Source organism: Excalfactoria chinensis, chromosome 5, assembly GCF_039878825.1.
Source record: "Excalfactoria chinensis isolate bCotChi1 chromosome 5, bCotChi1.hap2, whole genome shotgun sequence".
NCBI classification, from domain to species: domain Eukaryota; kingdom Metazoa; phylum Chordata; class Aves; order Galliformes; family Phasianidae; genus Excalfactoria; species Excalfactoria chinensis.
The window spans coordinates 16026210-16047579 of record NC_092829.1 but is presented as its reverse complement, the minus strand read 5'-3'; the positions used below and the strand labels follow the sequence as shown (position 1 = coordinate 16047579).

The window sequence follows — 21370 nt, the reverse complement described above, 5'->3', positions numbered from 1 at the left end:
TTCCTCTCATTTGTTTATTACCAAGAACTTTGTAGATAATTATATTACTTTTTCCCTGCTTGTAGTCTACAATGCAATAGGCAAAGATGCCCCTGCTCAAATGGAAGTTATCAACAGTTAACATGATCTTTCCCTTGTCATTCTATTACACAGCACTCTACTACTACCTATTACACTAGAACTATATGCACAATTTGTAAGAAGTTAGTTCAAGCATAGATAATCTTCTCTGAAAACATTGCAGTGTTTGAAAAGTTGGGTGTTTTTTTTTTTTTTCAAAGTTAAAAAAAAGAAAGCTCAGTAGAAAAATAACTGCCCTTAAAGCACAACAGCTTAAAGTATCTAAGAGCTGCTAGTTCTGCTAAGTAAACCAGAGGAAACCAAAACTTTGTTTTTAAAAATATAGATGCATTGTTCTAAATATAAAATTGAAAGCAGAATGAAACTGTGTGTAAGACCTTGACATCCCCAAGGAGCAGCTTTCTCTCCCCATGTGCATTCACAAATTTTAGCTTTTGCACAGTTCATTATCATGTTAAAATATATATATATAGTAGTAAATTGTGCCATGTATTTCCATCCTGTTAGAAATTTACTTTCCCCAGCGTAACACCACTCTAAAAAAAAAATAACATGTACAAGTACTAAAGACCAGTACAAGTAACATCATTCCCTAATATGGCTGTAGCTGAACATGGGAAGAATTTAGTCCAGCGAAGATCCTGCTTTGCAAGGACTGTTACACTGACTTGTATCTAACAGCCACATACCAGCCCTGAAAGTTAACTGCGTGATTCATCATACAAAGGAAAAAAAAAAAAGTAAAAGCAGGTCTGCCTGGACAACTGTAGTTTTCTTTCCATAAACTCTTGCAGTGTCCCTTAGGAATAGGCAGGGATTATATAAGTCTAGAACTTTTGAGAAACTGAATGAGAACTCCATAGACAAAAGTGTACTGAGAAAGAGTCTGCACCATCATCATTCTTTGATGCCTCAACATGTCCAGCACTCGTGGGATGTCCAGCATCTGGAGGGAAAAAAAAAAAAAGCCATTACAAGTAACTGGTGAGCAAGGAGACTCGCTGGTACTCAGCAGGAGATTCAGCACAGTATCAGTGATCTGGGGACAGAATGAGCTGATCTAATTTCATCTCTGACAATTCATTGCCCACACCTGCAGTACAGACCTCGCTGTACCACTGACCATGCATCTACCTCAACTTCCACACCTGTGAAGTATCTGTCTCTCTCTGGGACATGTGGATGCTCAAACATCTGATGGCTGCAAAAGTTTGTCACAGATAAAACAATCAGTTTGTTGAGTCTCAGATGGAACATAATGTTATTTGTAAATACTTTATAATTGTACACCTCAGGCTAAAGCCTGACAAGACTAGGTTTTACTAATTAAACTACCACTTTGTCCTCTGCTGAGATCCACATTGCAAGTACTACTACACTTAAGAACAAAAAGTATTGAATGAAAAGCAGAGAGACCAGCTAGAAAAGATGTTCTTAAATATAAACTATTAAAACTAAGGCATGAAGTAAAAGTGTTAAAGTCAGGGCAAAATCCTGAAACTAGTAGCCCAGGGCATATCTTGTTCCACTGAGTGACTCAACATCCTACACAGTCAAGAATCCAACTGAGCATTCCAATACCCAGTGTATAAGTGGAAAACTCTAGAAGATAAACTTCTATTAAATTGCCAAAAGCACTTCCAACAATAATTGCAAAGACTTTTCCAAAGGCCACACCTTGAGAAATCTCAGATGAACAGCAACAACATACTTAGACAGGTTATTTACTCTTCTACTACCTAAAACTATCAAAAAATAAAAAGAAAAATAGATCACCTCATTGTGTTCCAAGCAAGCAATCATGATCTCTGACAGTATGACCACTCCCGTTCGTCCTACACCTGCACTGCAATGCACCAGTACAGGAGGATTAGAGTTTTTAGGATCTGCAGTGCTGTTTGTATGGCGCCGCACTGACTGTATCTCTTCTAAGTATGCTATTAAGTTGAACAAAATAAGAATAATAAATTCAGGAGATAAAGTTACACAAGCAATACTGTTACACTGAATGACCATCAGAAAAGTAGTAATTTACCAAACAACATCCCACAGAAAAATTACATACTGTATAAATCAGAAGTCATAAACCAACTAGAGCAATACAGATCTATGAAAATCATCCAACTTATGTAAGGTTTTCCTTGATCCTCCGTTCCCCTCCAAAACCTGCTTACTGGCACACATTCAAATGCGTGATACTGGGTATAGTTAAGCTTTAGCCTATATGACTTTTTAGTAAATTATATATTTGGGTTTTGACTTAAATGGTCACTTTAACATGACCATTAAATGGCAGAAATATTCCTGCCAGAAATATAATTCAGCATGTTTTACTGGTACAAAGATTTCTTTTGCAGTAGCATGCTTGGTTACAAGCATTGTCACAAGTTAATTCATGCTTCACAGACATCTTAGGTGATTAGAAGGAAAAAAATGAAAGAAAGAAAGAAAAAGTCATTAAATATAACTTACAGAGAAATCCCTTTAAATCCTCTGGACAGCCATGTTCTGGCCAGTCAGTATACTGCAAATGCCAAACTGTTCTCTCCTGCCCTGTGAGAAGATGTTTAATCTTCAATCCTGTAGTTGCATAGCAGCCTGAGTCGGTACGGAATCGTGTGGTTATCTTAAATCTTCCATATGTTACAGTGTTGTGTCTTGAGCCAAGACGTGGCCAGTATCTGAAGCTTTTTTCTCTCCCACTTTCCTTAGGAATAAAACACTCACTTAACAAGAGATGTGAAAACATTTACAACAACTAACGATCTTGTAACAACTGTATTTCTCCTCTATTAAGCGCTACTACAATGTTTTAGTTTTCTACTCAATAAACCAGTCTTCCACAAGACAGAGTTTGTAAATTCAGATATTTCTGCCAAGGAAAGCAGTACAGAGGGGTCATCAGAAAATTATCTTTGGTTGGCTTGGTGAAGCAAAGAGATCTTTCCTCTAAAAAAATCAAAACAAAACTGCATAAGGTTCAGAGATAGATCTGACCTGGTTTATACTCACTTCCTCTGCTGTCACCATAGCTATGATGGCAATCCCTTGCTCCCAGATCATCTGCCAAAAATCCTGACAGGTATTCTGCAAAGGGCCTTGTGTAGCAATGTAATCCCACTCTATGCCACCAACAGAGATCTGTAAAAGGAAATAGATTACTAATTACTTAAAATCTTTTCCCCATTTTCTTAGTCAGCCATTTTAAGATCCACCAACTGAAAAAGACAGCAACAATTCATAAATAGGCACTCTGACTTATATCTGCCTCTTTAGTTTAGGGCATCAGAATATTATGGAAGAGCAGAATTCCTTCTAGCTCCATTTGTTACTCTAGCAAAGGAAACTTAAGCAAGGACCCAGACTACTGCCTGTTGTGGATCTGGCCCAAGGTTACAGAAAATGAGGATACAATTATTGTCACTGGAGCTGAAAAACGCTTTCATCATTGCAAAAAATCCCAATACATGCCTTCATTCATAACTACTGGAAGAATGGACATGCCTTCTGTTGGTATCAGTCAGGAGAGAGATGGAAGAAATAGGAGAGAGACTACCAATATAGAATACCTCTTCAACATAGAAGTGAAATGCAGAAGACCTCTCCAATAATTAACCCTCTATTATTCTTCCAGACAGTGGGGATAAACAGTTTCCATCTTTCCCACAAAAACAACTGTAGAGGGAGGGAGGAAAACATTTCTCCAACAGCATTTCTCTCACCTTGATATGAGATGCATTGATGTAACCCGTGTTATTTTCTTTGGTTGGGACTAGTTCTACTCTGGTATCATCATAGGGGAGGACGTCCTGGAACCGGTTTCTCTCAGCATTTTCAGGAAGCCGAGCTATTGAGCACTCACCATCTATAAGCCTTTTCTTCTGAATGCGCTCATATTCAGTAAATACCATCCCCTGCTCTAACCGTTGTTCCAGAACTTTACACTAAGAGACAGATAAAAAGATAACCATGTGAAGTCACACTCTAAAATGAGTCTATTTTAATATGGAATTCACCAAGGATAAAACATATGAATTTTCCTCTTCTGTACAATTTTGTAATATTTTTCAAACTATTATTATTTTTTACAAACATACCAGAACAAATTAAAAGCAATTTGAACCAGCAGGACTTTTGCTCAAGTTAAAACTGTCTAAAAAATCCTGTTATAATTCAGTAGGTTAGTGAATATCAAAAACTGCTTTTTAGCTTCTATGAACACAACTCAGTTGGGAAAATAAATATTTGGTTAAACCCAGTGGTTATGCTACTCTACAAACTGCTCTGAATACTTTAAAATGAGACACACTCATTTTTTATTCTTCTTGGCATAGCACACTGGTCGAATCATTTTTAAAATCTCATTTAACTGTGTTGCCCTCATCCCCTCCCTCTCCAACCCCCCCAAAGCAGTCAAAATTGTCACTTAAGTTAGAATAACTCTACAGATTTAAAGCAAAATGCTTGCCTCGCTTACTGAGTTCCTCTCTCACCTCCAGTATTTCACATTTACTTAGACTGAAAATATTAAACATTGAAGGCAGCAGTAAAGCCCCCTCTTTCAACCTCCTGTAACTTAGGTATCAAACCAGGATTTGTTTTTCTAGTAGTACAATTCAATCTGATTTATTAAGTTAGCCTACTGAAAGATTTATTCTTTCAAAACCGAGCTCTTTCTAAATCATAAGATACTTCTGGAATTTCAGCATCTCTTTGCCAACAATAATTAGAGGAAAAATATGTAACATTTCAGCCAGAAAATTCCATCTATGTCACATGTGACCAGCCTCTTTCAGCAACTGCTCTGTAGTGTCAGATCAGAAAAGTATCTTGTATCAAATAACTTCAATGCCAAATGCTGCAGAGGATGACATAAAACCTCCTTCATATGCAATTTATACATCAGTACGTTAACTATCTAAACTCCTTTAATATTTTTAGGCTAAGTTTTCTAATTTAAACTGATAGTAACATTTAGCTGAGCAATAAAACAAGCACTGAATCAACTATAAAATCTTTCTTGGTCTTCTAAAAATATCACCAATCTGGACTTTCTTTCATGTCACACATCTGATTTGTACTGCTTCTTCAGTCATTCCAATTTCATTATACCTATTCTTCCTCTTCATGACTACCTGAAGAGCATGTGTAGAGATTTACATCTTCCTCGTAACTTGACTTTACAGTTTCTTCTTCTCCCTCAACACTTTGGGCAGAACTACCTGTGTGGTAATATGGTTGAATTAAATTAACATCAACCCAGGAAGAAATAATAGCTATAAATAAGAGGAAATCACCAACATAGGTACTAAATTTAGAAGTGTGCTTTAATAATGTGATGTTAATTTCTATCCTCCCCTACTATTTTGCATATAGTTCAAAAACCCATCTCAGCACAGCTGAATTTCATAGTCAGATCTCTCTCCTATAAGCCTCAATCCAAGCCCTCAAACTACAAGACCAAATTTCTACTGTAACCTGCAACTATTTTTCTCAGTCTGTTCCTTAAAACTGCTGCTGGTCAGAGTGTGACCGCCCCTTCAGGTTCTAATCCTGCTCAGTGACTGCCAACAAATTGAGGCAGATGGTGTTCAGCAGCTGAGGAAGTCCAACCATTGTTAGATTCCAAAGAGACCATTAGTCAGAGTACATACAATAATCACCACAGACCTTGGTTTATGCAGTTGCTCCCTGGTCAAACAGCACTGTTGTAAATAGCATTTCACTAACTGCTGATTGACTATATATCAGACTTTCCTGCACCTATTTAATGATACACAATGAAAACTGAAGTACTTCTGTACACTGGTCACCGTGGTACAAGTAGATGAAGTCTTACTTTTCTCAAAGAATGATCCTCAGTTCTAAAACCTGATGTCCTCTGCTCAGTGATCTGAAATTGTTTTGTGGTTTTAAAATTTCAGCAGATAACTCACATTCCATCTGTACTTTCAGGGATCCACGTGAGGAAAACATAAATACAATCTGCACAAGCAGACTGTATCTTAGGGATGCAATTTAACTACATAGTTCACTGTAAAAATTACATAATTACTAATCATTACTATCAAGTTCAGGCTAACACCCAGAATTTTAAGTTTAATCTGTTTTCACTCTGGAAAGTAACCAATAAATTAAGAGAGAAAACAGAAAGACTTGGCATAGAGACATACCAGAAGATCCTAGTTGATTTTCTCTGTGTTCAAAGGCTAAGGTATGATTAGAATCACTATCATCTTACATCTTAAAGAAAAACTTGAGTTGCACCTAGTACTTCTAGCAATGACTTCACTATCAGAAGGATCACTCCTCATTTTGTTTGTGTATTTGAGTTGCTGAGTTGGAATCACTTTCAACTTAAGACAAAGCACCATTCATATGCAACTGATTTTGAAAAAAACACTCGTGTAAGAGAAATCAAACATGAAAAAATTCACCATACCCGTTCATCATTTGTTGCTCTTGTCGATTCCTCTTTCCCCTCATCTGGCAGAGGCATTCTAGCCAAAGTTAGTCCGTTTAGGGCTGCAAGCTTTAGAGGCCCTATTTTTTTTGCATCAGTTTTATTCTTTTTCATGCCCTGCAAACAAAATGCTAAAATTTACAAATATTTTTAAAAACCAGATGAGTTCAGTTTAGCAAAGCATACTTCCTTGACCCCTCCTGCAAACAGCTCTGACTTTTTTTCATGATAAGCACTGCAGTGAGATTAGAGTGGTGGGACAACATTCCTCCAAGGACACAACACAAGTCTGTCTTCATTCCAGACAGGTTAATGAAACTGCATGAGAATGCCAAATATTGTTTCCTACAAAGCTCACATGTGAGGTTGTGAGGCAGTTACTCTGGATCAACCTTGGACAGACGGAATCACTATCCAAACAATAAATACATAAATAAAAACAAATTTTTACTAGACAATTTTCAGACACTTTGCTTCTCTACAAATGGTCATAATAATGAGATTATAATTTATTTAGATACAATAAAATGTTTGACTACGTTTGCAATGAAATGCACATACAAAATATGAACACAGAAGAACAGGCAGATCTGAATCATGAACTAGACAATGAATCTTATTGAGAGAAATATCACCAGGAGATTCTAATGTAAATTCAGATTATCCTTTTAGAAAATATAAGTGAGAAAACTATCATTTTTAAATAAATTGAAACTGATATAAGTTAATTGTGTTCAGTTCCACATATAAGAAATCTCACATATAAAAAGTTGAGCACGCAGCAATAATTTAAATATACAGTTTACTGCAGGTTAGCTTTTGTAACATCAGCTCTAACAGGTACTACACAGCAGCAGAAGCTGTATAGTAGTTCCGCTGCAGACTAGTTTGTGCAAAAAACTATTTGACACAAACTCAGGCAGGCAAAGTTAGCAAGAACCAGCAGGGGGAAAAAAAAAAAAAAAAAAAGCAAACAAATTATAAAAGCATATTTCTCCATTAGTACGTGAAATATGCCAGGAACTATAAAAGAAACCAAACACACTGAGTAGTAAAGAGTGCAAGTGAAATCATACAGTCCCAAGTAGAACTTGATGTTTCTATGAAGAGGGGATGGCAGGAAGTGAGAAAACTGCAGTTGTTCAATTGATTTCTTTTCATGGCTTTGTAAGATTGGAGTAGGAGAAAGGGGCACAGCAAGAAGGAAATAACTTCAGTGAGATAAAAACAACTTGAAGGCAAGGGAAAAGGGGAAGGATATGAAAAGAGGGAGGTATGGAGGAAAGAAAAGAAGAGTTCACAAGCAAAGAATTTATTGCCTAATGTGTCAGATTATCCTCCTAGGTCAGACTAAGAAGACAAAGGAATTAAAAGAGTTAAATATTCAGCTACATTTGATTTTTCAGTGAGTTCTAATGTTAGAAAGCTGGCAGTGGAACAGACACAATTGGTTCTGTTACAGATAAGGATAGGGATGCTAGAATTTGGGAGCTAAAACTAAAAGCTAGTTGCTAACTAGGTTGGCTATGTCAGATGGATGGAGGCTACAAAGTTGGATTTGTGTGGGAGGACTACACAAACAAAACTCAGACATTGCAGAGAATGTAAGCAAGCGAAGTTAATGAGAGAAAAATAGAAGAATAAAGATTAAGCTTAAAGTAACTTTCAATTCATATCTTTTAAAAACATAGGTTAATTTAAAAACAAACAAAAACACTTAGATACCCCACACAACTCTGGCCACAGAAAATCCTGAAACAACATAAAACGAGAAATAATATCCACTTACACCTAGTGGGGGAAGGCCTTCCACAATATTCTTCTTCCCAGACAAAAGATCGGACACAGGTCTCTTCTTTACTGAAGAAGAATCCTTCCTTAGTCTGTATCTCCCTGATGTTGTAAGGTCAGATTCTGACATCGATGGAGTAAGCAGTCCTTCCCCTCTCCTCTGTACGTGGTTTTCCACTAGTAAATGAACTGGGCTCATATCTTTCATTCTCTTTTCCGTTTCTGTAATATGTAATTTAGGCTCAAGAATATGCAAAGGACCAGCAGATGAAGCAACTGAGCTATAGGGGTAGTTGAGTACAGAATCGTGAGAATAGCCACCCATCATGGATGAAAGCTGGGTTTGATCTTCAGGAAGAGGAGAGAGGCTAGTACTAGCTTTATTTTCTTCAAAATCTTCTTCTTCTTCTTCACTACTGTGAATCAGCATAGTGGCATCTGAAAGGGTTTTCTTATGATCACAGTTCACACCTCCATCTTGCTCGTTTTCTTTTTGCTTTGTTCTCTCTATCAGAATGTTGGGCTGTGATCCTTCCGAAATAACTCTTGGAAGAGCCACATCTGCTGCAGACGCTGACATGGTCCTCTCTTTTATTCTTATTCCTTCAAAGCTGGGAGTCAAGCCTGCTATTTCGATGCTGTTCCTTTTCTGCAGCTGAGCATGGCGTGCCGATGTTAGAGGTTCACTGACTTCCTGTAGAGAATGTGCCACAGGCAGGCTGTCTTCCTGAAATGTCTGGACAGAATGATGAACTCGCCTCGTGATTAGATCTGGGTTGCTGCTGCTAATGTAGATATGTCGAGAAAGGTCTGGAGTACTATTTGCAGGTCTTGGATATGGATATGGGGGAGGTGGTCGATAGACTTGGGTCTTCATTATATTTGGCGCTGGATACTCCTGAGCCTGGAGCTGCACATTTGTCAACTCAGGCACACTGACAGCCCCAACAACTGGGCGTTTCTCAGCAGGATAGGGATAGGGGGATGGGCTATGAAAACTGTAGTTCAGGTTAAATGGATAATGGTTAGATTGTGGGGAAGTGAAGTGGGCATGTTCTCGTATTTCAGGTTGGCTGTAAACCAAGGCATCAGGCCTGCTGTAAGCATATGTATTGCTGATGTTAAGATTTCTCATTGAGTGACTCTGCCTATCTGTGTGTACCATTCCTCTATTGAGTTGTCTCATCACAGTTTCATAGTCTGGTGTGGGCCGATAAGATGGCGGAATTAGTGCACTGTGTCTATGTGACGGGACATAATCAGTTCTGAGGACATCACTCCCAGTAATGCTTGGGTTAGAGGACATGGGGGATGGCTGCAAGTAATGTTGTGGGTTGTTCAAGGAGTTTGTGCTGTGTGCACTATAGACACTACCATTGCGGATTCGACCACTGTAGTCATGAGGGGCTCTATCCAAGCTAGTCTGAGAGTGATAGTAGTATCCATTCTGACTGCTCACAAAGAGGTTATCTGAAAGTAAAGTTTAAGAACAATCTTTACGTTCAAGACCTTGAACAACAAAGATATTTTCTATTAAGATGTTGCTAACTGTTGTTTCAGACTTAAAATCCCAGTCATACTTCACTATGTTTTCAATTGGGAAGAGAAAAATCACAGCTTTTTTGGTGTTGTAGATACCTAGGCTATATTTACCAGAATAGATCATGCAAATTTCTACTGGAAAGCATTACCTCTATTTAATAAGGGCTTTTTTCGGTTTATGACAGGTTTGTTAAGTTTAATTAAGTAAAACCCATATAAAATTTTAAACAGTTCTAACTGAAAGAACAAACATCTAAACCTAGGTCTGCAATACCCTCATGAGATAGGTTTAAACAGCAAGAAAAAACAAACACCCTCTCGTCATAATACTCCCAGGACATAGGTGGATCACAAGCACTTAAAAAAAAATAAATTATATATATATATACATATATATATACATACATACATATATATATATATATATATAAAAAAAAAAAAATCAAGTTAACTTTGACCCAGAAAATTTGGATTCAGTCTGAACAAGAACCATATACAGTTTGCATGTTAATATGTACACCACTGATGGGTAAAGAAGCTTTTCTAACAGTTTATGGAGAATATACATTTAGTACTCTAACAATTACTTCACCGGCTGTACAATTTGCCCAGCTGCAGGAGAAAACAACTAACTCATTGCTTAGATTGTTATGATACAACAGTTCAAGTTCTAGGTATTAATGTATATGTAGAATATGTATTCTATGTATCGTGCGTATAAACAGGAGCAGGAATGACTGTTTACGAGTGTGGACAGCAATAGGACAAAGGAGAATGGTTTTAAACTAAGACCGGGGAGGTTCAGGTTAGATATTAGGAGGAAGTTTTTCACAGAGGGTGGTGATGCACTGGCACAGGTTCCCCAGAGAGGTTGTGGATGCCCCATCCCTGAAGGCATTCAAGGCCAGGCTGGATGTGGCTCTGTGCAGCCTGGTCTGCTGGTTGGTGACCCTGCACATAGCAGGGGGGTTGAAACTAGATGATCATTGGTGTCCTTTTAATCCCAGGCCATTCTATGATTCTGAGTTCACCACTGCCATACTTATTTTAATGAAATCTCCTACAACCAAAAACTCTTTTTGTCTGTGAAAAAAGATCTGTACAGTAGGAATTAAGAAGCCTAATAGCTTTCATTGCATCAAGCAATGATTCCAACACTGTGTTGGAAACAATTCAGGTACATTCTGAATCTATATATCTTTTGAGTATTTATACAACTATTTACATTGAAACGTGATCATTCCCTTACAGTGAGTTATTACAAGTCTTTTTTTTATCTAGCTGAGTTGCAAACTGAAAGGTCTCAGTTGAAACTGAGGCAAATTTGCAAAAGATGAGATTAATCCCTCTACGGCTCAAACTTTGTTGATTAAACACACTATGCGTAACCATCAAAGAAGCAGAGAAAACAGCCATGACTCCAGAGTGAAACAGCTTAGATTAGGAGTGTGCATTCTGTTTTTCTTTTTCCCCCCCAAAAAAAATGTTCCAAAGCTTTTCAATTCCCAACCTTGTAGTCTAGCAAGCTCAGAGAGAAACTGCTTAATAATGAGATGCAGGACGGGAACTATTCTTCTTTCTTTCCTTTTGCTGTATCTGCTGCCATAACTACCTCTTATCTCACTTTTCACACCAGCATGCATACATGTAGAATAGCAGCAAGCACAGTGTAGACTGTTGCTTTACTAACCTGTGTCATGTTTAGCCCCAGATAAGTAACAATGAACACAATTATAGCTTTTACTTTCAAAGTGGTATATTGTGGCCTTAGACTTCATAAAAATCACAAGATTTTCTGTTTTCCACCCCTTTTAAAACTATTTAAGCATTGGAACTTTCCAAGTCTGCTACAACTCACCTTGAGAAGATGCATATGGTTCAGTATAATGACCATTGTAATGAAGCTGAGGTGGTGGAGGCATCATATATGCTTGAGGCTTGGGCTACGTAAGAATTTTATTATTAGTTAAAGATCTCTTTATTGGAGTACACAGTTCTTAATGATTACACACACAAAGACTCCTAGTCTTAAACCATTCCTCTAAATCTACAATTAAGTTCCTCCTTAGGAAAGGTCATACAAGAATTATATATTAAAAAAATAACCACAGACTATATATGTTTCCAACTGACATGCAGGATAGTCTCTAGGATAGAGTAAGCAGTCTAAAAATGTTTAAAATATTTTTCACTGCTATCACTTTAATTCCATTAATCCGAGGTTACATTACAGCTTTTTCAACAAGTCAGAAACATTTTTCACACAACAACTTCATCTTTCTCAGTGCTTATTTTACTTCACTGAAGGAAATTAACATCCATTTCATAGTCAATTTAAATCCTTAAAAGTGTAAATACATAGGTCGCTCCGAAAGCGATGCTTCCTATTTATTTCAATGAAAACAAAATCAGATACAAAGCACTTAAGGTCACTATTTGATAGAGCAAGTTCTCAGTTGCAAAACACTATTTTTCAATATAGCCACTACCATTTGTTACGCAATTTCACCAGTGATGAGCAAGAGTCTGCATGCTGTGCCCAGAAAAATTTGCACCAGCAGAGGTGAAATATTACTGCCACCGCCACTGCTGAAATGCACCACCCACAACCTCACTGTGCTCACATCCACTGTTGGGTCTCCACCAGTGTTCAGCAAATCAATAAACATCAATGGGCACAATATTTTCCACATGGAGGAATTCCATACCTTTGTTTCATGTGCACTTCCACATCATACACCTCTCTGTCAGACTGCCCCTCTGCTGCTACCTGCCACACAGCAATAAATTTACTGAAATACTGGTGGAAGGGTTCAACCTATACTGACATATCACCAACATCCACTACTGACATCATGGGCCAGCATGATAAAATAGGAGGCATTACTTTCGGAGCAGCCCTTGTATGAAACTATTTGGTCTCCTTACCATAGACATCCTGGAAGAAGACCGCCTTCTAACTGGATTCACTGTAATGGGCTGGGTTTGTCTACAGAAGAAATCTTATGGTGAGAGATGATTCTTACAACACCAAGATCTATTTCAAACCTTGGAAAGACCTCCCAGGTTCAGCTAAAATCACTCTGTGCTTTCTGGAGCATTGTTAAGCAGTCCTTCCAACAGTCTCAAAACTTAAGAGCTCTGTGCATAACCCATCATTGCTATAAGCAGAATCACAAAGCCAGGATCGAAGTAAGTGAGGTATCTCTTTGCCTCTTTTACATAAAGCATAAAAAAGAAATGGCCCTGAAGCTGTGCAGAAGGGTAAAAGGGGACTAGTTCCAAACCTGAATCCCATAGAAAACCTCACACTATAAGTAACCTCTTCTACAAGACCATATATAACATTGTTTAAAAGGGGTCTTTGACATTTGCAGTATTAAAGAAACCAGAAAGCATGAGAATTTATATGCTTTAACATTTTAGCTAATAATAACTTCCCATAATTTATTGGGCTGCCTCCATGTTGAACTGTTAAAAAACCTTACGCTCCTTTATCGCCACCCTACACTGAACCAGTATTCCCACAGCAAGACAGAGGTTAACAAAAAAAAAAAGGCAGAGTAATACAGATGTAGCAACTGCCAGATATCAGAAAGAAAAATCATTTTTCAGCTCACCCTTTGGGAAGTGAAGGACGAGAAAGGATTGGAAAGCGTGGAAGGGAAAGAATGAGTGAAGATTTCTGAGAGCCCTCCTCAGGTGGAGAGTCCAAGGAATCTCTAAATATAAGGTACATGCAGATAAAGATAAATAGTCTGAACTTAATGCAGGCATGCATAAGAGTTTTCAACAGCAGCACCAGATGACAGGGAGTGACAGAATGGAGATAATTACAGTGTTGTTGGTTTTTTTGACTTCTCCTGTTAAAATCATATTGTGGTGAAAGGGTAAAAAGTAAGTAATCCCAGACTGACATTCAATATAGAACTATAGAACTCTAAAGAACTGATATCATTCAAACTGCAATTCACAATTCCCAGAAATTCACCACTACTACTAACACTTCTCAACTCTCTCAAATGGCAGCCAGCCTTACAAGCTTAGAGATATGAGAGCTATTTTATTGCAAATTAATCTTACTCTTCTAAAAAGAATTAACTGTGCTAGTGTAGTACAAAATATTCTGTGAACTGCAGGGAATTTTTACATCAACACCTCCTTAGATAGCCTTTTGTGGGTTATTTACTAGGTTTGTTTCTCTATTTCTGTCTGATGTAACTTAACTAAAAGAAATCTGTACCAGTGGAAATGATTAGCTTAAATTCCAGCCCTTGATTTACAAGTTGGAGACCAGCCCGTTTAAATTTAATTTGATGAATTGCATTAAATTTACTTCATACTGGTGCTACTTGAGCTACACAGATTCCATGAATATCCAAAGGACCACATACCTCTCAGCTGTCAATCCAGCACATTTCAGGAGTGCTTCACATACACTTCCCGCCCTTTTAAAGGCCTTCAGAGTGTCCTTTCAGGGCAGTTCACTCAATCACAGGCCAAACCCAATCCCAGTGCTTCCAACAAACATTCTAGCAATAATAGCCTCCAAAGCAACTAAAGTCTATCACGGCACTGAGATCCAGCATCAGGGGTCAAACATTAATACTTTTGGTAAGATTTTCAGTACTTAGTATTGCACTCCATTATAAATCAAACTGAAAGTGTGAGTTTGAGAAACAGGTGATAAGCATGACCTCAGAGATGACTAGGGAAAAAATATAAGCCATGCTTAGTATAATCTAAAAATGACACTATAGAAATTACAGAAGTTGTAACAAATTTTGCTTTCCCATGGGAACTTCTAGTGCACCAAGTGTTCTGCTAAGGTATTCTACTTACAGGCTGCATTTATTTAGTCTGTAAAATTTGTGTCTCGCCACACACATCCTCCATACGTATTTTGCTGTTTCCATATCTTCCTGCCAAAAAACAAAACCAAAATTTGCTCAGTAGTCAAAATACACATTCATCACTGAATTTCATAAAAGTCACTGAAATTTTGAAGACTAACTTGCTCTTAACTGACTTTTAAAAGTGAAAAAAGTGAAAGAAATAAAATCCACACACCGTTTGGAATTGAATCGTCTCTTCTTTGTTTGCCAGCTCTAATGCAAAAAAGGATTTGTTGTGGGACATGTTGGCAATGTCATGCCACCTACAGACAAAAGGAACAGAACGTGACTGCTGAGCTATGTTTTTCAAACCATAGAAAATGGAACTGAATTACAGAAGCCATGTCTACAATTCAACCAACAGAACATTAAGTAACAGTCTAAGCAAAATAATATATGAACTCCACTGATGCAAAAGTTAACACTTAACTCTCATACCTCAATATGAAATATATGAGAGATTATTGGACAGTCGTACAAGTGAATATTGCTAAGTAAACTGACATGCATATCTTAGGATGTTATATGGTCTGTGCAGAGTTGCTCCTTTTTGACTCAAGAAATGTTTCACAATTAAATGTATATTAAATGTTCATCTCTTTGAATTAATCCAGCTTAAAGGGATTAACTGCATAGCCAACAGACTTCACTGCAGCCCTTCAGTATTTAAAGGGATCTTATAGCAGCAGAGAGACCAACTTTTTGCATGATTTGACAGTGTTAAGACCAAGAGGAATGGTTTTAAACTAAAAGGGGAGATTTAGTTCAGGTTTTAGAAGGAAATTATTTACACAGAAGGTGGTGACACATTGGAACAGGTTGCTCAGAGAAGCTGTGGGTGCTCCATTCTCACAGATGTACAGAGTCAATTTGGATGTGGCCCTGGGCAGCCTGAGCTGGTGGGAGGCAAACAACTCATGGCAGGAGGTTGGAACTGAATGGTCTTTTAGGTCCCTTCAAAATTCAGTATTTATTTAGCATAAGGGCTAGAAGATAATGCCCAGGTTTATGTGACAAGTAAACACACATACCTAAGAGTCTTTCATGCTAGCGAGGTACATACACAAAATATTATGTATAGAATATTATAAAGATATAGGATATTATACAGAACAATACTAACCTAAATACAACAGGAGGCCGGCTATTTTTGTGTTTCACAAAGATACCATCAAGACACGCTCCAATGAATATGTCACTTCCTTGGCTGTCCTGGAAAATGTAGCAAAAAATTATGCATATACAGAAAAATTCTTAGAAAGCAAATCTGTACGAGCAACAACTAGTTTTAGAATTCTGAGGAGAGAGGAGTAGTATGTGTTTTTTCTTGAGGATATTAATGTTTATTTGCTTTTATTTTTGACAGGAAGCAGCAGTTTTTACATAGGGAAGAAAACCAACTGAGACAAAAATTAAAGCCCCATTTACCTTTGCAGGATAGGTCTCTTCACCATAGCCCTCCATTCTCTCCACTTCTTGCATATATAACATTTCTGCATCAGGAGGAGTAAGGCCTCTACAAAACAAAATAGTGTTAACAGTGATCAGATTATACAGTCAACAATATAAAAATATATATTTGTTTTACTCTGAATGACACCATTAAATCTGTAAGAACACCACCAAGACAAGCAGGCATCCATCAAAACATGCTGTTTCCATTTATACCAAGGTCTGAAAACTTTTCTCAAACTTTACACTGTGATTCTGGTTGCTTCTTTATCTTAGTCATTGCAACCAGAAATGGCAACAAAGACCACTTAAAAATATTGTCTCTGCTGATGGCAGAAAATCATTACATCCTTCTTCAACCCATCACTGTGACCTTATTTTCTCACTCTATCACAAGAATTAGTCCAGCACACACGTTCAAGATCTGAATTTTTCCTATTGCAGTATACAAATTTAGTATAGAAGAAACTACATCAAATTTGATATTTCACATATCAGGAATGAGAGCTATTTTCTTAATCTTCAGCAAGATAAAATTTGTAGTTAAAGCTGTATGTTATTTTTATGAAACCTGCTGGCAAAAACAGTTTTTTCAGTAACTTGCAGTAGCATTTCAGGGCTCAAAATCTTTCATGTCCCTAAATACTCCAGTTGATTTCACAGAAGGCATTATCTCTACCTGAAAAGTTTCATCATGTTCATTCTTATGCTTCTCAATACCCTCTCAAACATAGTTTTCTTTATTTCTTCACTTTGCCCTAATGTCATGCAGTCTTTCTCACTAGACCTTACACATTCCATCTTGTTATGAAAACATTTCAAAGCTAAATCAATTTGAAATTTTCAAGCCTTTTCTTTAAAGTAATACAAAAAAAAAACAATCCACATTAGTACTAGTATCATAGTCACAAACACATTTTGATAATGAAGTGACAACAGAGAAAGTAACTTTCCTTTGTCTTGGACCACCATATTAAGCAGCCTTTTACTTAGATCACAAGCATTCTGGCACAGTGACCATCTTTACAGTTCAATTGCCTGCAGTATTTGCCAGCACTATTTATTGAGAAACATCGTTACTGGGGCCACATCTTGATGTTGTGATATGTTAATATTCTCTTGTTTACTTTAACAGTCATTAGTTCAGTTTTATTTTCATTTAGCAAAAAACAAACAAAAAAAAAACCAACAACAAAACACAGCCATATCAGTGAAAAAACCCATTTAAATGAGAGATTAAATTATTTCAGCTGCCTTCTGAGATTCTCAGCGCCCTGACCTACTGAAGCAGTCACACCAAAATGTACAATAAAGAGTTTTAGAAACGTTACCTGTATTTCTGATGTAGTAAGGCAACTTTCTGTGTCGCTTCTTCCAATATTTTTTCTTCTTGTAGCCAACCCTGAGGGTAAGATAGCATTTATAGAATGAACTACAAAACATTCTGTGAAATAAAATGGCTGTAGTGTCTTTACACAGAGAAATCAACCCTCCACTCTAATTATAGAGTTTAGGTTCGGGATAACATAAACAAAACCAAAAAGTAGAAAGTTTTGGTTTTACTTGCTTCTTGTTTCTACCCTCATCATCTTGTAAATACAATATAACTGAAAATATCTTGCAATATCTTTGCTGCTGAGAAATATCTCACCACGATCTCAGAAAACCTAGACTGAATTTGACAATCTTGGCAGCAGTAAGCTGGATAAATCACATGATCTTAAATATATTAATCAGTCTCATGTTTGGCTTTAGTACACTGAGGAGTAACTGCAATACAGTTTGCTTGCCATCAATAACACAAAAAAAGAACTTAAAGAAATTACTTACCACTGGAAACAAAGCAAATCTTTGTAGAAACTCCTGAGATTCATATTGATCATAGTCTCCAAAATCAGCTAAAAAATAAATGTCGTATTCAAACATTTATAACAAAATTATTTGATACCCCATTAATTGCAGAAGGAACCCCAAATAGCAGATCTTCATCTTATTGAACTATGATCTAAACACTAACCAGTAATGTTTATGAAGAGAAAAATAAAAACAGATTTCATGTTTTTATCTTGTTTAGAAAAACTGGTAAGATTCCTTGTGGATAGGAGAGGAGAAAAAACGATAGAACAAGCAGAACTCTGCTCCAAGTTCCTTATGCTTTTATTTGTGTGGTTTTTAATCACAGTTGAGTACAGAAGGGGCCTCTGGAGACTAGTGTTCCCTCCTGCCCAAGCAGGTCAGCTACAGCAGATTATCTCACAGCCTTCCCCAGTCACATTCTAAATACAGATTTCTGGGCAATCTGATCCAGTGTTTCACCTCTCTCAACAAAAAATCTGTAAGATTTCTTGTGTCTCAACTTGTGCCCATTGCCTCTTATTCTGTCCCTGAGTGCCACTGAAAAGTGCATGGCTCTGTCTTCTTTACTCTCTCCTCTCTGATATGTACTTGCACACAAACAGACTGTCAGCACAGAACCGACACTCTCACTGCTGGATTCTGAGCAGCCAAAGCACCTTGGACTCCACAGCTTCTGTTCACAGCTCACTACACGGAGACATCTAGAAAGTGGAAATCAGACGCCTTAACTTCCCTGACTCAAAGATATGCTCAGAGGGGACTTAACAAAAAACTGATTTCATGTCACATCAAAAAGCATCAAGAAGTGCCTTTTTTTCTTTTTAGGAAGGAAGTAGCCAACAGTTCAAAGAAAACCAATAGCCTAAATCAGAAAATGTATGTGTAATCTCACAAGATAAAACTATACTAAGAAACATCATGCTAAGAAACATATACTAAGAAACATCATGATCATCTATGATCATCCTGCCCAGAATGGCCACTCCAAACGACAGAAACATAATCTCCAAGTATACGTCTTATTTTCGTTACCACAGATTCTAACCTATAATAGTTTAACTGTAGAGATGTTTAGGAATCAAGTATTTATTATGCATTAGCAATCACTATGCAAGTTATTAATGATTAAAGAGAAGAACATGTGACACACTAGACCAACAAAGTACTTGAGATAAAGCAGTGCTTAGAAGCAGCCTATTGTAAGTATTTCAAACACAAATCATTCTTGAAATCAGTTCACTCAAAACAGCCAACAACTGTTTCTGTTAGTTCACTAGCTAAAATTAACTGACCTACCTTCTATAAGCTACTTCAGTCACTGGAGTGCATTAATTTAGAACCTGCACTTTTTCTATGTTGTTTTTTTCATCATGTTATAACACATGTAGTTCTCATATAAAAGAGTGAGAGAGGAATGCGAAAGCTACAAGGATAAATATTTTTCATCTGGAAAGAGGATTATATTGAAATATATCTATAAACAACTTACAGAGCAGAGAAACTTATACTGTCTAAAGATATGAAAATAACAAAGCAAGATTTTGCCAGCTGAATACCATTAAATCCTGGCTTAGATTAAACAGATACACTGTTATATAAACACTAACATTATTCATCTACACCACTGATAACTATATTCTCAGAAAAACAAAATCGTCATCTTTAATGTGATGCAACCATTGCACATAATTTAAAAAAATAATAATAAAAAAAAGACAAGACAAAAAAAGAACAGAATCTTGTGTTTGCGTGCACCAGCAGTGATATGCAGCTTTACAGCTGCTGTTAGATGTACTGGAATGACATCCACAGAGAAGCAATACACAGACACAATAAACAAAGGTATCGCGTTAAAAAAACTGATGACTTGAATGATCAAACAAGTATGTTAGAAGGGAACACCAGACACGATGACAGTAACTAGGAAAACACTAATTAGTGTAACACTAATTAGGAAAACCAAAGTAACCATTTTCACATATGCATCTCAGAAATGGGTCTTCAGGAAAGATTTTAACATAGTACACAGACTGTTAAAAATTCCTAACTTGAAAAAAATCTTTGGTGTTTGGATATTTGGGATAAGAGGTGGAGATATTAGTACTGCTGTGCATTCAAATCTGCTGATTATTAAAGCATGTCCCTTTCTCATGTGGCAATGTCAGGATAAAGAGTTTTTGGTAAGAGAAACAGATAAAATCTCTGCTGACACAAGCAAACAACTTGCCTCCAAATGTATTCCAAAGAAATTCAGGTGTCTAGATACCTCGGTACACCTCAGAGGACTGCACTGAAATACTATTAAGTACTGGGTCACTGATCCCACTGACTGTCCATTCCCCTCTCTCCACTTTACTTCCTTTCCCTAGCTAATACACTGAGTGTTGAAGTTCTAAGAAGCAAGCCTTTGATCTCTCATAACCTACTGAACTGAACCTTCACTACATTTGTAAGGCTGTCAACTGAAAACAAAAATGTGCTTCATAGAAATAAAATTTACACTGGAAAGCAACTACCTCTTGAAGTGTTATTACTGCAAGAAGAGGGGTCCGTAAACAATAAATAGACAACAAACTTCCAGCGCAACATGCCACAGACAACAAACTTCCAGCGCAACATTAGTGTAATTGCCTTACTTACCTTGAACAGCCAAACCAGCCAAATGTATTGCTTGTTCTAGTGTGCAAGGAATGCTGCCCTCCAAGATATCTTTCTTTAATTGCAAATAATACTGATACCTATGTGAGGAAAAAAAAAAATGGAAAATAAAGGAAAACTAACAATAGGCTTCTTATTCTCAAAAGACTGCACTTCCACCCTCCATTTACTAGTATCCGGGGAAGACACTATTATCATTCAGATCCACCACTTTATGGTCCTTATCAACTTTTCCTTCAGCTTTCATTTATCTACTGCAGAATCAAATCCTGATCCCCCCGAAAGACAGAATTTCCACAATTTCTATCTACAACCATAGCCTCATGATTTTTTTTCTTGCCTTTCCTCCTTAACATTCCTGTTCTCTCCACTAGTATACCATCCAGCAGTGTACCATCCAGTATTACTGCATTCCCTTCCAGTAAAGCCAATATGCATATCCCTTCAATCAGGACAGTCACCTTCATTTCTGCACTACAATTCCCAAATACATTCTGTTCTCATTTTTTTTTTCCTCCATTAAACTGATCTTTTCCTCGATCATCTCTTGAACATGCAAACCCTATAAGTTATAACTGTGGTCCACAGTCCAAACCACTATTTACTTGAATACTTCTGACCCCATTCAGCC

General features: G+C 37.1%; 1 protein-coding gene across 2 annotated transcripts in view; it reads right to left on the bottom strand.

The window, feature by feature from the left end:
- Window positions 1-276: 276 nt before the first annotated feature.
- PTPN21 (protein tyrosine phosphatase non-receptor type 21) overlaps window positions 277-21370 on the bottom strand; it is a 34716-nt gene continuing 13622 nt past the window's right edge. The window contains exons 4-20 of one of the 2 annotated variants that reach the window (XM_072338324.1): window positions 20722-20819; window positions 18055-18122; window positions 17556-17626; window positions 16201-16288; window positions 15896-15984; window positions 14948-15035; window positions 14720-14799; window positions 13498-13599; window positions 12806-12866; window positions 11736-11820; window positions 8334-9805; window positions 6524-6661; window positions 3804-4025; window positions 3094-3222; window positions 2554-2788; window positions 1858-2018; window positions 277-1027 (exon numbers count right to left, since the gene is read on the bottom strand). In XM_072338324.1, coding sequence (XP_072194425.1) covers window positions 899-1027; window positions 1858-2018; window positions 2554-2788; window positions 3094-3222; window positions 3804-4025; window positions 6524-6661; window positions 8334-9805; window positions 11736-11820; window positions 12806-12866; window positions 13498-13599; window positions 14720-14799; window positions 14948-15035; window positions 15896-15984; window positions 16201-16288; window positions 17556-17626; window positions 18055-18122; window positions 20722-20819 — 3316 coding nt within the window. In that variant the 3' untranslated portion in view covers window positions 277-898. The remainder of the gene's footprint in view (window positions 1028-1857; window positions 2019-2553; window positions 2789-3093; window positions 3223-3803; window positions 4026-6523; window positions 6662-8333; window positions 9806-11735; window positions 11821-12805; window positions 12867-13497; window positions 13600-14719; window positions 14800-14947; window positions 15036-15895; window positions 15985-16200; window positions 16289-17555; window positions 17627-18054; window positions 18123-20721; window positions 20820-21370) is intronic. The other variant, XM_072338325.1, reaches the window with a different exon arrangement.